This window comes from Limulus polyphemus, unplaced genomic scaffold (assembly GCF_000517525.1).
Source record: "Limulus polyphemus unplaced genomic scaffold, Limulus_polyphemus-2.1.2 Scaffold317, whole genome shotgun sequence".
NCBI lineage: Eukaryota > Metazoa > Arthropoda > Merostomata > Xiphosura > Limulidae > Limulus > Limulus polyphemus.
Genome location: NW_013665927.1, coordinates 589,949 through 605,099, shown reverse-complemented (window position 1 = coordinate 605,099; position 15,151 = coordinate 589,949). Strand labels below are relative to the sequence as shown.

At 30.6% G+C, this 15,151-nt stretch overlaps 1 protein-coding gene across 1 annotated transcript in view; it reads left to right on the top strand.

Moving 5' to 3' along the window:
* Positions 1-14,917, top strand: part of LOC106457334 (pleckstrin homology domain-containing family B member 2-like) — a 21,709-nt gene extending 6,792 nt beyond the window's left edge. The window contains exons 2-8 of the mRNA XM_013916733.2: positions 4,048-4,122; positions 6,657-6,802; positions 9,443-9,552; positions 9,905-9,944; positions 11,765-11,837; positions 12,569-12,643; positions 14,365-14,917. Of these exons, the coding sequence (XP_013772187.1) occupies positions 4,077-4,122; positions 6,657-6,802; positions 9,443-9,552; positions 9,905-9,944; positions 11,765-11,837; positions 12,569-12,643; positions 14,365-14,501 (627 nt within the window). The 5' untranslated portion in view covers positions 4,048-4,076 and the 3' untranslated portion in view covers positions 14,502-14,917. The remainder of the gene's footprint in view (positions 1-4,047; positions 4,123-6,656; positions 6,803-9,442; positions 9,553-9,904; positions 9,945-11,764; positions 11,838-12,568; positions 12,644-14,364) is intronic.
* Positions 14,918-15,151: the final 234 nt, after the last annotated feature.

The window sequence follows — 15,151 nt, the reverse complement described above, 5'->3', positions numbered from 1 at the left end:
CTAAATATCCCAGAAAATACTGCAGCATCTTTGATAGAGTTAGCCACCCAAAAATCTTAATGTCATCTGCAAACTTCAAAATGTTGTTAGTCATTCCAGAGTCAGTATCTTTAATATAAATCACAAACAGCAGAGAACCCAGCAGAAAGCCCTGAGGCACACCACGTGTAACTGTAATCCAGTCAGATCTAAGTCCATTTATTACTACTCTCTTCTTTCTACTCTCCAGCCAGTTTCTATCCAATTTAATAACATTCCCCCATAACTTTAATTTTTTTAACAAGTCTTTTTGTGAGGCACCTTATCAAATGCTTTCTGAAAATCAAGGTAAACCAAATACACAGTATTTCCTTCATCAACTCTTGCAGTAACATCCTCAAAGAATGTCAGAAGATTTGATAAACAAGACTCTCCCTTAGTGAAACCATGCTGGCTCTTTGACACTATATCAACCTGCTTTAAGTGACTCCGCATTGCATCTTTAATCACACTTTCCAAAACCTTTCCAACTACTGATGTAAGATTAACTGGCCTATAATTGCCTGGACAATGTTTATCACCTCCTTTAAATATTAGACTAACATTAGCCAACTTCCAATCTTCTAGTACTCTTCTACCACTCAATGACCTATAAAAAATATTAGCTAGCAGTTCACAAATATAATCTTTAAGTTCCTTTAAAATTCTAGGATAAAAGTTGTCTGGTCCAGGGGATTTATTAATTTTAGGTTTCCCAACTTTTCTCTTACAATTTCAGAACTTAAAATGATGTCTTTTACATCAATATTTTCCCCATACATTAAGTGCTCTATTTGAGGCATATTACTTGTATCTTCCTTCGTAAAAACTGAATAGAACATATAATTTATAAGTTTACCATCTCATATTAAATCATTTTTAAGAGGCTTAATCCCCATCCTAACATTTTGCTTATCCATCATATACCTAAATAATTCTTTATTGTTTGATTTAACTCTCTCAGCCAACATTCTTTCATATACAAATTTTGCCCTTTTTAATTAGCTCTCTTGATTTCCTATAGTCTTTCAAGTCCTTATTATTTCCTGTACATTTTAATTTCTTGAATTTATTATGTTTATTCCTAATATGATCTCTTAAACCTTTACTAAACCATACTGGCTTATTCCGCTCTGTTGCCCTTTTTTTTCTTTAGGGAATATGTATGTTCTGTATGCATATCAGTTTTTCCATAAATCCTTCCCAAATCTCTTCAAGATCCCCTTCCTACTCTTTAGTCCAAACAACAGAAGCTAGATCATGTATAATTCCATCAAAATTGGCTTTCCTGAAATTTGGAATCAGGGTACTATTTTTCAATTCTACATGTAGTGAAATCCCACACCTAAGAATGCAATGATTGCTTGTACTTAAATATTTACCAACCACAAGTCTGTCTATCATATCCACATTGAATGGTAATATTAAATCTAATACAGCTTCCTCTCTTGTAGGTTCCATCACCAGTTAGTGTATAAAAATATCCTGAACAAAAAACCCATCCCCCCTCACTGTCAGACTCAAAATTTTCCCAATCAATACCCTTGAAATTAAAATCTTTTTCAGCTACCATTCTGACCTCATTGTACAATTTCTCATTAATTTCTACATTTTGACCTGGTGGTCTATAACAATTCCCAATTGCAAGACTTTTTCCTTTATATCCACTAACACTAACCCAAACTGACTCAACTTCAGTGCTATATTCGTTAATATGCTTTAACTCAACAGGATGCAATTCACTCCTCACATATAAAGCTACTCCTCCCCTTTTTTTCAATACTCAATCTCTAGTAAATAATCTGTAGCCTGGTATTTCAAAAAAAATTCTCTCATCAAAATTGTTCAAATTCAACTAAGTCTCAGAGATATCCATAATATCAAAATCCTCAGTTTCCACAACTGCTTTGAACTCATCAATTTTATTTCTAATACTCCTAGCATTACAATAGTAACAATTAATCATAGATTTTAAAATATGTTCATGTTTTATGCCTGTTGTACATGTTTTCTTATCAGTTATATTCTCTATTTTACTAATATCATAGCCTTCACCTCTGTCTAATCTTAGTTTAAATCTACCACTATAGCTCAGTTAATAGCTCTTGCTAACATGCTAGCCCCTGCCTTGTTTAAGTGTAAGCCATCCTAGTGAAAAAGGACAGTAAATGGAACAAACTCTTAGAAGTTTGTTCCGTTTACTGTCATTTTTCACTAATTGCTATACACAATATTGTGTTCTTTTATTATTATTGTAAGCCATACATTCCAAAAAGATTAACTTTCCCATTAAAATTATACCACAAATCCAACCATCCTATTTGCTCATCTCTACATATTGATCTAAGCCTTGCATTCAATCCTAGTGACCTACTTAGTATCTCATCCCCACAATTTATTCTTAGCAATAACCCTGACAAAATTAAGCTATGACCCCTTTCCTTAAATCCCCTTCTCAATGTTTTATACTTATCAATAAGTTCCTCAGATCCATCTTTTCTTACATCATTAGCCCCAACATGTACCACAAAACCTGCATTGCTACTAGCACCCTTAACTGTCTCTCTGGTTCTATCAGTTATATCCTGTACCTGTACTCCTGGATAGCATAAATGTATTCTTTTGCTCTTATTTACTCCACATATTACTCTATCTACATGCCTAACTAGAGAGTCACCTACATCTGTAACTTCCCTATCCTTCAAACTATCATCTTTTATGATCTCATCTATTTCCCTTATCTGCTCCCCCTCATCACTAGCAAGTGCTTGAAACTGATTGATTAACCTAAACCAAAGCCCATCCTTGCCCCTAAATGCATTATCTTCCAAGCTTTTAGCCCTATTACCTTTATTAACTCAATTAAAATCCTGTTTGCCAACTGTACCCTTTGAGTGCAGAAGTTTAAGTTCTTTGCTAAGCCCCATCACCTCTTCAAGCAATTTACATTTCTTCCTTTCCACCTCTGCAACTCTACCCAAAAAAACCCTCTAACTTCTCTAACCTGCATGCCCTGCAAATAAGTTGTACATCCTGACTACTAGCCTTCCTAAGAGTACTCTTTAACCTAGAGTTTATAAATAAAACACTCTCCTGGCATCCATCACACTTTATCAACTGAGAACCCTTAGTAGCTTGACTATTCTTAACCATAGGTGATAATTATATTGACTGTAATTTTAAGTGTAATGTGTAATGAAGTTAAGATTATAATTTATATTTAATGTGCTATTACTAGTATTACTATTAATATTAACGTGTAACAAGTTCTATCTAAATTTACTAGCCTACTATATTAAATATTCAACACTAATCTCAATATATAAATAATAATATAATAGGTTATAAATATTATAAGCACACTCCCGTGTGATAGATGTCTTATCAGTTTAAAAAAATTACCGCTAAAATTTAACTTTAAGCCTAACATTAAATGTAGTTAACGTTAACTTATGTCAAAGAAAGTATATACTCCAGCAAGCAATAATGGGGGTGGAAGGGAATGGTTAACCATTAACATGCCCCTTATTCCAAATTATCATCCCACAAAGTTGGGTTGAGATTGGACCGACGACCTAGGAGGAGTTAGATAACAGACAGACAGACACACAGAATTTTCTTTATGCTTTATATATATATATAGATACCTTGGTACTGTAATACAAGATTTTTTGTTATTCAGAACTAACTCACAGTAGTATACTCAGATGGTATATTGTTCTCAATACAGTCGAGGTTGAATTTGCAGCTTCCCAGCCACAAAACAATTAAAAATATCCAAGGGTGTATAGATTTTAAGCATTTTACACTGCTTACATCTAGGAAGTAACTTCTGAGTTAGAATTTCAGTCATTTAACTTATTTTGTTGTTGTTTATTTAACTATTTTTGCAGTGTAGTGAAATATATCTACTTCTGCAGCATTCTGAACTTGTTACTTATTCTAATAGTCATTACTTTCAAGATGTATTGTGGTACCCAAAATGTAGATCTAATAAGAGTAGACCTTATATACCTTTTATCTCTCTAGGTTGAAATCCTGTGACAGAAAGTATAAATATGGATAACTCTGTGATTGCTAAAAGTGGATGGCTTTTGAGACAATGTGAGCAATGGTTATTTTTCTATCTGTAGCTCTAGACATGTGTATTTTAGTTAATAAGCTTTTATTTCATTTAGAGATTACATTTAGATCATGTTTCCATGTAAATTGAGTTTAATTATCAGTAAAATTGATTTGATTACTAAAAAAAATCTTGTCAGAGTCATGCTGCAAAAAAGAGTGCATCTGCAGACTTACTTTATTTGTAATACTGTATGTATGTGAACTGGTATTTGAGCTTTTTCTTCCTGTATTAGAAGAGCAAAATTTTAATGGTTAATTAATGATTTATTAATATTTATAAATATTTACACTGTTTTGTTAATACTGTGGTATCCCTGGAAACGACCTAACATTCTTCAGCTCCAATGTAATCCAATAAAACAAATATAGATTTGGCAGAGATAGTTTCTTTGTTAATTAACAAGGAGAATGACAGCCATAAACTTTACATAACAATTACGGGTACAAAGCTTATTTACAGTTGTTAAATATCTTAATTAAATTCACTCAAAAATAAACTGAATATCTAGGGTTTTTTGTTGTGGAGTTCTTTAGTCACCTACCTAAATTATATTTAATTATGAAAACTTCTATCTGTATTTCATTCAACCAAAATCACCAACTAATTATTTACTGTTCTCACATTTTAAGATTATTTTGGTGTATGATAATTCATAACAATTTAAATGTGACCCACGAGGCTCAACATTCAAATAATCTAAGTTAGATTTAATCTGATATATAGAGATTCTTAATCAAAGCACTTAGTATGTCATGCTTTCTGATAAAACTATGTTCTATGAATTTATTCAAGACTGATGTACATAATGTTGTGCTATGAACTACTATCAAGGTCAAGTCTCTTAACAAATGTACCTACATGCTAATTTTTATCCAAAACCTCAAAATTATGACATTCCTAATACAGCTAAAAAGTCGCTCTGACTTGTATATGTAATGTCCAGTACAATAAATTTCAAAATAAAGGTTCTAAGTAACCAGAAAATTGGTGAAAATCATCAAGAAACTCTTCAGAAAACAAAACTTTTGTGCTGAATCCAATGTTGAAATCCAGAAAAATAATGACAGAAACATGCGAGGGAGAAGTATGGGAAGAGAAGTACTGAGCAAGCAGGATTATCTTCAAGTACTGGGGAGTTGCTAGCCAGTTCAGTGAAGTTCAAAAAAGCAAAGGATTACCTCAGTTATGGACAGAATTAAGACTGCCAAATAATAACATAAGAAAGGTAACAAATGAGAGGAGGCCATTCAGCCCATTTTACACATTTGGTTGTTGATCTAAGAATCTTATTAAGCTGTTTATTGAAGGATCCTAGGTAGCTAGTTCCAAACACCTATGACTCTTTGTGTGAAGAAATGCTTTTTATAACCAGTCCTAAATGCAAATGCACTTTATTTCCAACCTTGTATCAAGTTTTTATTTTGCTGAAAATACTTTTGTTTTAGGCCTTGTTTACATTAAGCTTTATTGGCCTAAGTTACTGTTTGAGTGGGAAAGAAAATCATCACAAAAAGTAAAAAAAATATGAAAACAATTATAAAATGGGTTTAAAACTTATTTCATATATTAAATGTAACCTTCTGATTAAAAATTTAAAAAAAGTCATTCTGCTTATAATTTTATTACGGTGAAAAGTTTATTTTGATTGTATGCTATTGATCATAAACACAAAGAAAATGTGTGCAGTACTTTTTGAATCAAAACAAAAGTGAAATTTACAGTCTTACAAAATAAAAACTTTATGGGAAAGTTTTAAAAGAATGTAAGAAGACATCAAAGTCAGTAATTAAAATTTCAAACATAGGTCAGCATTTTTAATTGTATCTTAAAACAAAATAATCATTTCTTTTTGAAGTTTCAAAGCTGTGAATTCATATAAATATTACATAAATAAATAAGATATTTTATTTGCAGAAACTACATAATTTGTAGAAATTTCCTCTAAAGTTTCAAACTATTTCATCCATTTTTTTTTTCAAATGCAATAAAACAAACAATACAACAGATAAATTCAAATGGAACACCCAAGCATGGTAGAGGTAAATGTGTCATTCATTGCTTTGTAGTATTTTTATCATTCAGGCATTGGTTTAACTTTCATAGATTCCAATGTAATTGAGTTATTTATTATGTAAACAAACATATCAAATTAATACTAATACATATAATTTGTTTAGCTCATGATTTACCTCTTGAACAAAATAAATCTTTAAATTCCTTATAAACATGATATGAATACAACTTTGTTTTCATCATAGTCTATTAGAAAGTGTATGTCTCCGATCTGCCCAATGATGGAAAAAGTAACAGGTGAGGTAGAAGGATAGATCTGAATTGCTGGACATGAAAATTAAGCTTTTTTTTAAATCTGAAGAATATGAACATTAATTAACCATTTTGTTCTGAGATTAGTTATATTGAGCCAATCCTACTGTTCTCAAAATATATTTTTCAGTTTTTATTTAAAGTTTAAGTATTATAAAGGAATTTTGTGTTTCACTCATTGTATTAGCATCTATTCTGAATAAATGGAAATGGAGTTGGGTTGAATTTTATCGAGATGGACAGCTGAAATATTATGAAAATGAACACAGCCCCAATGCAGATGATATCATCCACATTACCATGGAATGTTTAGCCATAAAATCAGGCTCACAGGTTAGTAGCTTTTTTATATACTATACATAACCATTACACATTATTGTTGAAGTATACACTGTTGAGTGCTCTATCAAGGAGAAAATATAAGAGAGTTTTGTTGGGCCACAATAGTAAAAGGTAATTCTTAATGTTGTGCGGAATGAGTTAAGAAGTAAACATAATTTTGTTGTGTTTTGATTGTTGTAAGTCATGATATGTTTAAACCTTTGTAAGTTATTGTTATAAAACAGTTGATGGTAGAATATGAAAAATATCACATTTTTGAAATTGTGTTGTAAAAAGTACCACAAAGAGGAACAATGACATGTTTATTTATTTATGAAAGAAAAAAAATGTGGTTTAAATACTAACATATAATAGTTAATATAAATTTTTAATTTTGGCATATGTTATCTTGTAAGGAAGTTTTTTCATTTGTTAAAAAAGTAAAGTTGCAGCTAAATTTAGAGACTTGTAGCTCAGCTGTGTAAGCAAACGGTTGCACTGTATATCTCAACTACATTTTTAGAGACCACTGAAGTAATCCTACCTACTACCACATACATTACATGCTCCTTATGGTAATACAGTTTATATTTTTCAATTGTGTACTTCAAAAATCGTAATTTTTCTTAAACTTCATGTGCATTAATTTTTGCTTTATTTTGTATGTTTTGGTTTAATAGAAAACACAAGAATAGCAAAGAAGACAGGCTATAGTAAAGATATTTAATCACACTACATCATTGCTTCCTGAGTTTCTGTATGCTAGATTGTTTTGCAATCTTACTTGTAACAAACTAGTTTAATTTTCAAACTTTCTTTTAATCATTCAAATAAAAATGCCAAGCTGGCTGGAGGAAAATAGCTGTTAAAACAATACATGGACTGAACTTGCCTGTCAAGGTATATTGCACAGAACTAAAGGCTAATGCCAGACAGAATTACAGGTTTGGAGAGGAAGGTGGAATCTAGAAATTTGATTGTTTTATATTAACAAACAACTGTATTTATCGTTGATTTGTCTCCTTTTTTTTCAGAAGTAATTTGTAGGTTTATGTTGAAAATTACAGATGGGTAATGAATCTCTCAGTATTGCATTACATTACCCAAGATAGTATAAAAGAAACAGCTCACAGAGATCAAAATATTTCTCTTCAAAATGGTTGATAGCTACAGCTAGTTAATTTTGTTATTGTTTAGAAATCTGACATAACTGATTAGCACTGTAAAAACTGAGAGTACCAAAGACCATTGCTTTAGAGGGATCCAGGGAAAATTTCTCTTTCCAGCTTGTTTCTGAGAAGTTTGGAGCTTCAAAGAATAAGCATTTAAGTAATTTTCTAGAAATTTTTTACAACAAAATGTACAATATACAAAGGCAAAAGGTTTTATTGACATTTTGCTGTAGACAGTGTGAGACAGTCTTCACAACACCTTTGCATAAGTGTTTTAATAGTTTAATGCTATAATTTATTAAGCAGCAAGAAGGATGGGTTTGTTTTGGACATTATAGCTTTATGAAAAAGTCATTTTCACTGATATGAGTGATCAGGTGCAAGTAACACTTGAAACATGTCTCTTAACTACAAATTGATGATGTATATAGCACTAAGCCACTACAATATCTGTTCTATCCCAGTCAGCCTGATGAGCCCTGTTATTGGTGAGGGTCCTCATCTGCACTAGATGTGGTGTGGTTAACATGTTGTAACATACTCTCCTCTGCTTTCACTCATGTGTTCTTAGAAATATGTTTGCTTTGCATACAGCTTGGCTTGTATATTTTGTGTTGTCATTAGCATACACATAATTACAGCATCAAAGCTCTAAATCGTGTGTTATTTTCATATTGAAAATTAGAATTATTTTATTTATGTTATTTCATGTTCACAGAGTTTGAAACATAAATTAATTCAAGTATACAGGAGGAACAGGTAATAAAATTATAACAAGTCTTATTTCTTGTTTGAAATATTATTTACTTTTATGAGCTTCCATTTCCATTTATAGCATATTTTTTTTCTTGTAGAAGAAATCAGTGATAATTGCTTTGTGCATCTTGCATATTTTTTAAAGTAGCATTTACTAAAGACTTTCTAATAAATGAACCATGACATCACTACTTGTGTATGATTTAAATTATCTTATGTGGGTTTGATCCCTAAGTCAAACACACTTCAGATAGTTCACTGCGTAGCTTTATATAAAAACAAAGAAATAAACTTATTATGTGCCACCTAAGATCCTACATGCTCATATATTTCATGACTCAGTCATATGGTAATTCATTATTTTTTTATAATGCAAAATAAAACATTTTATTTACAGAAATGTGCAATAAACCAACCTCTACTATATTAACAAATCTGAGAAGGTGTATTGACCCCATTTATTGAAAGCATGATCAATAATACTAAAATAGTACATTAAAAATGAATAACTAGAAGTTCCAAAGTGCATAACCATAGAAAACAACTACAAAATAAGATGTTGAGCAGGAAAGAAAGATGTACATAGAAGAGTCATTTAGTTTTCTAAATGTATTGTATGTTTAGAAATCTGTCTACTAGGACACAGATGATTGTACACAATGTACATGAACTACCAAAGTTTATCATATATATTACGAACCAATATTTCTATTGTATTTGCCAGGTTGAAGGTGTACAGCCCCCTGAGGGTTTAGGAGTTCAGAATCTGTTCTCTGTAGCTGCTTCTTCAGGAAAAACATGGATATTCTGTGGAGAATCACTAGATGATATGAGGTGAGAAAAAAAATATCTTTTATGTCTTATAAGTTCAAATGAAATCAGAGGAGATTAATATCAACATACTTAAAATTGCAAGTGATATTCCAAACATGCTTACCTGATTTCAGTGTCATTTATTGATTTTACATCTGATTTTTGTTAATAATATGGAATTCATTATACAGCTAATATTAGAAAATATTTTAATTATTGCCAATGTTTTGAAAGTTTGATTGCACAGTGTTTGAAGTATAGCTTATGTTAATATTTTAGAAAATAGATGTATAGAAGTTACACTTTACTGCATGTTTTATGCATTAAGATTGAGCCTTGATAAGAACTATAAAGCTGTTTTTTAACTATGCAGGGCCTGGCAGCTAGCTTTGGAGCAAGTAAGGATGTTTGGTGTAAGTATTGGGTGTGTGTTTTCATTGACTTTCTAGGCTGTTAATCTATAAATAAAAATGCTAAATCATTGTGTATCATGTAATTGTTTTTGTATTTTTAGTACTGTAAGGTTTGTTGTGAATCAAAATATTTGTATTTTTATTAAAGTATTGATAAGCAGTCTTAATAATTTTGGAAATCTCCCTCTATATACATATATACTGTGTAGTTGAATTACAATATAATAATAATAATATAGGTTCAATTGTGCAATGCAAAAACAGGGTCAAAGGTTTGTATTTATATTGCTGTTTTTCACAAATATATGTAGTTTTCATTATTAGTTTTCCCAAAAAGGGGCCAAAGGTTGTTTGGAGGGATCACCTGTTTCAACCATTCACACCACTATACAGTAGTGTGTTGTCTGTCAGTAGACATTAAAATGCTTAGAATGGTTAACGTTGCAATTTGTACTGTCGTGATGTCAGTAAAACGTGCATGCCATGAATCATGAAAATAATTATGCATTCTTTAGGCTACAACTCAGCATGACATATGAACTTCAAAAGCAAGAAATAAAAATATTTGTTACTCTTTATTGTGGATTTATTTACTCTTGAAACAGAACACTTTCTGGGGGACATTGCAGAAGTACATCTAGTTATAAGCATGTGAATCTTTCAAGGTTCAAGTGACTAAACTCTTTCTTTATTTCCAGAATATATTTACAGTTGTATTCTAGTTTTCATTCTCTTGATTTTATTGGTTTATTCTTCCATAAATATTCTGTATTTTTGAGTGATTTCATTTGACTGGAGATTGTATCTATCAAAGTATGCTGGAACTGATTTCTGCTAAGTTGTTTTATGTTTATCAGTCTGGCAGGTATGTGTTATTATTCTATTAATGTTTTGAAAGAACCATCTTTCTCTTCACTCTTATGTATCTCAATGCAAACAAAAATTTATATTGACTATTTAAAAATGAATATTTTGTTAATGTATTCTTGCCTTTGTGTGGAGAATGTGTACAGAATGGTTTTACTGGATGCCTAGTAAAGTCAATGAGTGAAACTTTATTCTAAAAATTAATCTTATCTTTGTCCATTGAGAATTAAATATACAAATCAAAATTTTAAAGCACTGTTTATTACAAAATAGTCTAATTCAGTTTAACTTAAGTTGGCCTGGCATGGCCATGTGATTAGGGTGCTCAACTCACAATTTGAGGCTCGAGGGTTCGAATCCCCATCCCACAAAACATGCTTGTCTTTTCATCCATAGAGGCATTACTATGTGATAATCAATTCCCACTATTCTTTGGTAAAATAGCAGTCCAAGAGTTGGTGGTGGGTTGTGTTGACTAGCTGCCTTTTCTCTAGTCTCCCACTGCAAAATTAGGGATGGCTAGTTCAGATAGCCCTCATGTAGCTTTGCGTAAAATAAAAAATATACAAATAAACAAACAAATTAACTGAAGTGGTAAGGCTCATTACTTCCATATGCAAATTACTCATTATTCTATTGTTAAGTGGAAGAGCCTGGCATTTTTTTTTTATGTATTTTTCCTTTTAATTTGATTTTACTATGAAGATAGAATTTAGGTAAGTATTTAATTAAATAGTAATTAAAATAAATATTGATGACTTATTCATAATGCTGTTATACAGATGGTTTAAAGTATATTGGGTACACAGTAAATGTTTGTAGACATTATAATTTGTTTAAAATGATACTGTGATATGGGTACAGCCCACAACCTGTGGACAGTCACCTCCTATTGTGTACACAGTAAATGTTTGTAGATGTTATAATTTGTTTAAAATAATACTGTGATATAGGTGCAGCCCAGAGCCTGTGGACAGCCACCTCCTTATTTACCATACTCACCTGGTTATCTTCCCGGCTATGCTGGTATGTGTACTTGTACAGATCTTATATGTTTCGTCTTAATGTGGGTTTTCAGTATGTTTGTGTGTGTGTGTATATGCTTCCCTGTTAATAGATCTTACTATGTAAACTCTGTATAAACCTTCCAAAGATTGATTGTAATATATTCATTATTCATGTACAAACCAGAAAGTTTGTTATTTTTAGTTCTAAACTAGCTTATTGGTTGACTCTAAAAATGGAAAAAAATAATGCATTCAGCAATACATGGAAATAGTAATATCTACAAAAGATTTAAAAAATCATTGACTTATGTCATTGTAATATATTGTAATGTAATAGCCTGATGTTTAATGAGACCTACACTTTTTTATAGCTTGGTTTGCTCTATTTAAAACAAACAATCAGATGCAGATGGAAAAATTTCAAAATAAATCCACCCTAATATCCATTTTGTGGCCATACAGATCTTAAGTGTGAACTGTTTTCAAAGGAAACAAAATAAAGTTTTCTTGTAGTATGTAACGTAAACTGTAAGAAAAAAAAAAGGCTTTATTCTTTGAAAGTCCAATATTTTGATAAAACAAAAGTTATTTGCTTTTCATTATTTTTACTGAAACCATTATGTTAGGGCTAATGTAAATATATTTCATTAATTTTTGTTCATGTCTTTTGGTTAATATATCAAATACATGTGAGTTTAACTGAGGTGAAACTTCCTCTAAATTCTGAATATTTTGTAAATATATTTTTAGGAGATAGTCCTGTTACTTACATTCAGCCATACCCTTACCAACAAGCACCATATTATCCTTATCTCTCTGCTTATGGTAAGTTTCTCATAACTACTGGATTAGTTCATATTTATTCTATGTATGTTTTTATTCAACCAATTGTTACATTCTAAAACTTTCTCTTTACATCAGGGCCATGTGGGGAGCATTTATCTTGTGACCGGTAAATTATTGTACCATTTAGATTCACAAATTAGAATCTTATCGTAAGTTATTTAACTTTTTTAAGTGATGAATTAATGAAGGTAAATTCATGTAACCTCACAATTCTGTTAGTAATACATCTATGGTTGTTACCAGATCTGTCTAGATGTCAGAACACATCATCCTGGTTTAGTAAAGTAATGCACCCAGCTGTAGCTTCTTTCATTGTGATAGAATGATTGGTTATATCCAACTGATTTTATTTTTAGTTTAAAGTAAATTCTATTCACTGAAAAATATCATTTCAGCACGTATCATATATTGTCAACCAATTGCAGATGTTACTACAGTGAAGCACTAGAAGAATCATATTTCAAACATTCTTAATGTTTAATCTGTGAAGACATAAGTTAGTGCAATATAGAAACTTCTGGAGTTAACAGATAATAGTTGGAGTGAAAATTGATCATCTGTTTTAAGAAACTAACAGAAGGCAGATTGTTGAACATAGGTGATTCTGAAATAGTTTTTAGGATAAGAAAATATTAATCACATCAAGGGTAAACATACAAGTAAGATACTAATAACTTATCTACTAAACATCATTCATCTACACAACTTTGTAATTTTCAGCAGATGATCAGTTGATTAGTAAGATGACAGTAATCTTGTATTTTTACAAATCTACTCATGAAAACTTCAGTAACAAAAAATTGTAAAATATTTAATTTACAGTACAGATTTATAGTAATGTTAAAACCTTACACTGTATTATTAGCTACTTCCAGTGGCTAATAGTATTGTTGATTATGATTGCATCGTGTAATTAAACTGTTATATCCTTAATTTCAGAAACACTATTTGAAAGGTTTCATTTTCTACTGTTTTTACATTTCTGAATTGCACTTCTATGGGAAAGTGATCAGTTAAAAAAAAATACTGGTTTAGACAAAAAACTCTGAGAATAAAAAAAAACTTGTACATTTTGATGAATTTTCAAATTTATCTAAAACTGACGAAGGTTAAAAGTGTTATTTTAAAAGCTTGAATTAATTAAAGATAATTAGTTAGTACTAATTACCCTTCAATGTATCAAAACATTGAAATGCCCAAGCAGTCTATTTAAATGTGAAGTAACTGCATTCTAAAATTCAGTCAAAACCAGTAATAAACTGGTTACAACTAATACTATTTAATAAAATCTTACTGTGTTATTTATTCTTGAAATGCAGAAAAAACTCTAATATTACAGTTTGTTCAAAACAGAATTCTTCAACATTGAGTTGGAAGATGAAGTATTGAATTTATTTTTATATTTTTTAATTTACTAAACATTTATTATAGCTCCTTTATGTCAAGTATTTTTGTATCTATTACATTAAGGACCTTTATAATTTTGTATATACTCCCAATCATAATTAACCATTCATAAGTTTAAATTTAAGATTGGGTGAACTGTCACTTTTATTTAGTTAGAAATTTATAGCATTTTTTTAAATGATTATTTTAGATACACAGCAAAGACTGTAAATATTATTCCTTTATATGTTTGAACATGTATTTCATAAACATGGTGAAGTTTTTCTTTGATATTGTTTTTATTGCTATCACAGAATCCCCACAGATCCAGAGTCCAGTTGTTTACCCACCTCAACGTTATTATAGACCTGATGGTACAGATATGTCTATGAGGATGCTGACAGGTTCTGCTCCTGGGACAATGATGTGGACTCCTGTTTTGTGGTGGTAATAATAGTTCCAGAAGAAGAACGTTTTCCTTTTTGTAGTAACCTGAATATAGCTTGAAAGTATATGTCAACTTTATGTAGCTTCTAAACAGTTGAACAAAACAAGATAACTACATGTCAGAGAAGATTTCTTTACATCATTTGTGCAAATCACAAAAGCTAGGAATCATTTTTGTTATCCTAAATTGTTTTTGATGTGATAGATAGTTGTTGTTTGTTTGATATACACAATTTTCAAGTTCGTTTCTGGTTCTATAAACTTTTTAAAATATAACTTTATTGCCATTCCCAATAATACTGCAGGTCATACTACAATAATACTACTTATTTCAATTTATTTCTGACTGATTGTCTTGTATTATTTTATGTTTGATGTATAAAGCACATAATAAATGTTATATGAACAATTCAATACCCATATCTTGTTAGGCTTTTATTTGTCAAAAGGCATGTGGTAGTCAGGGGTTTAAAAATATTTTTGATGTACTAGCCCCAGACCAGGAGGCATGAGAAATGTAGTAGTCAAACTGGAATTCTACTAAAATAATGACTAAATCATTAAATACATTAATATACTTTATATGTGTGTGTGTGTACACATATCTATATTCATTGGAATGACTTTTTCCAAAGTATTACAAAGCTACAATAC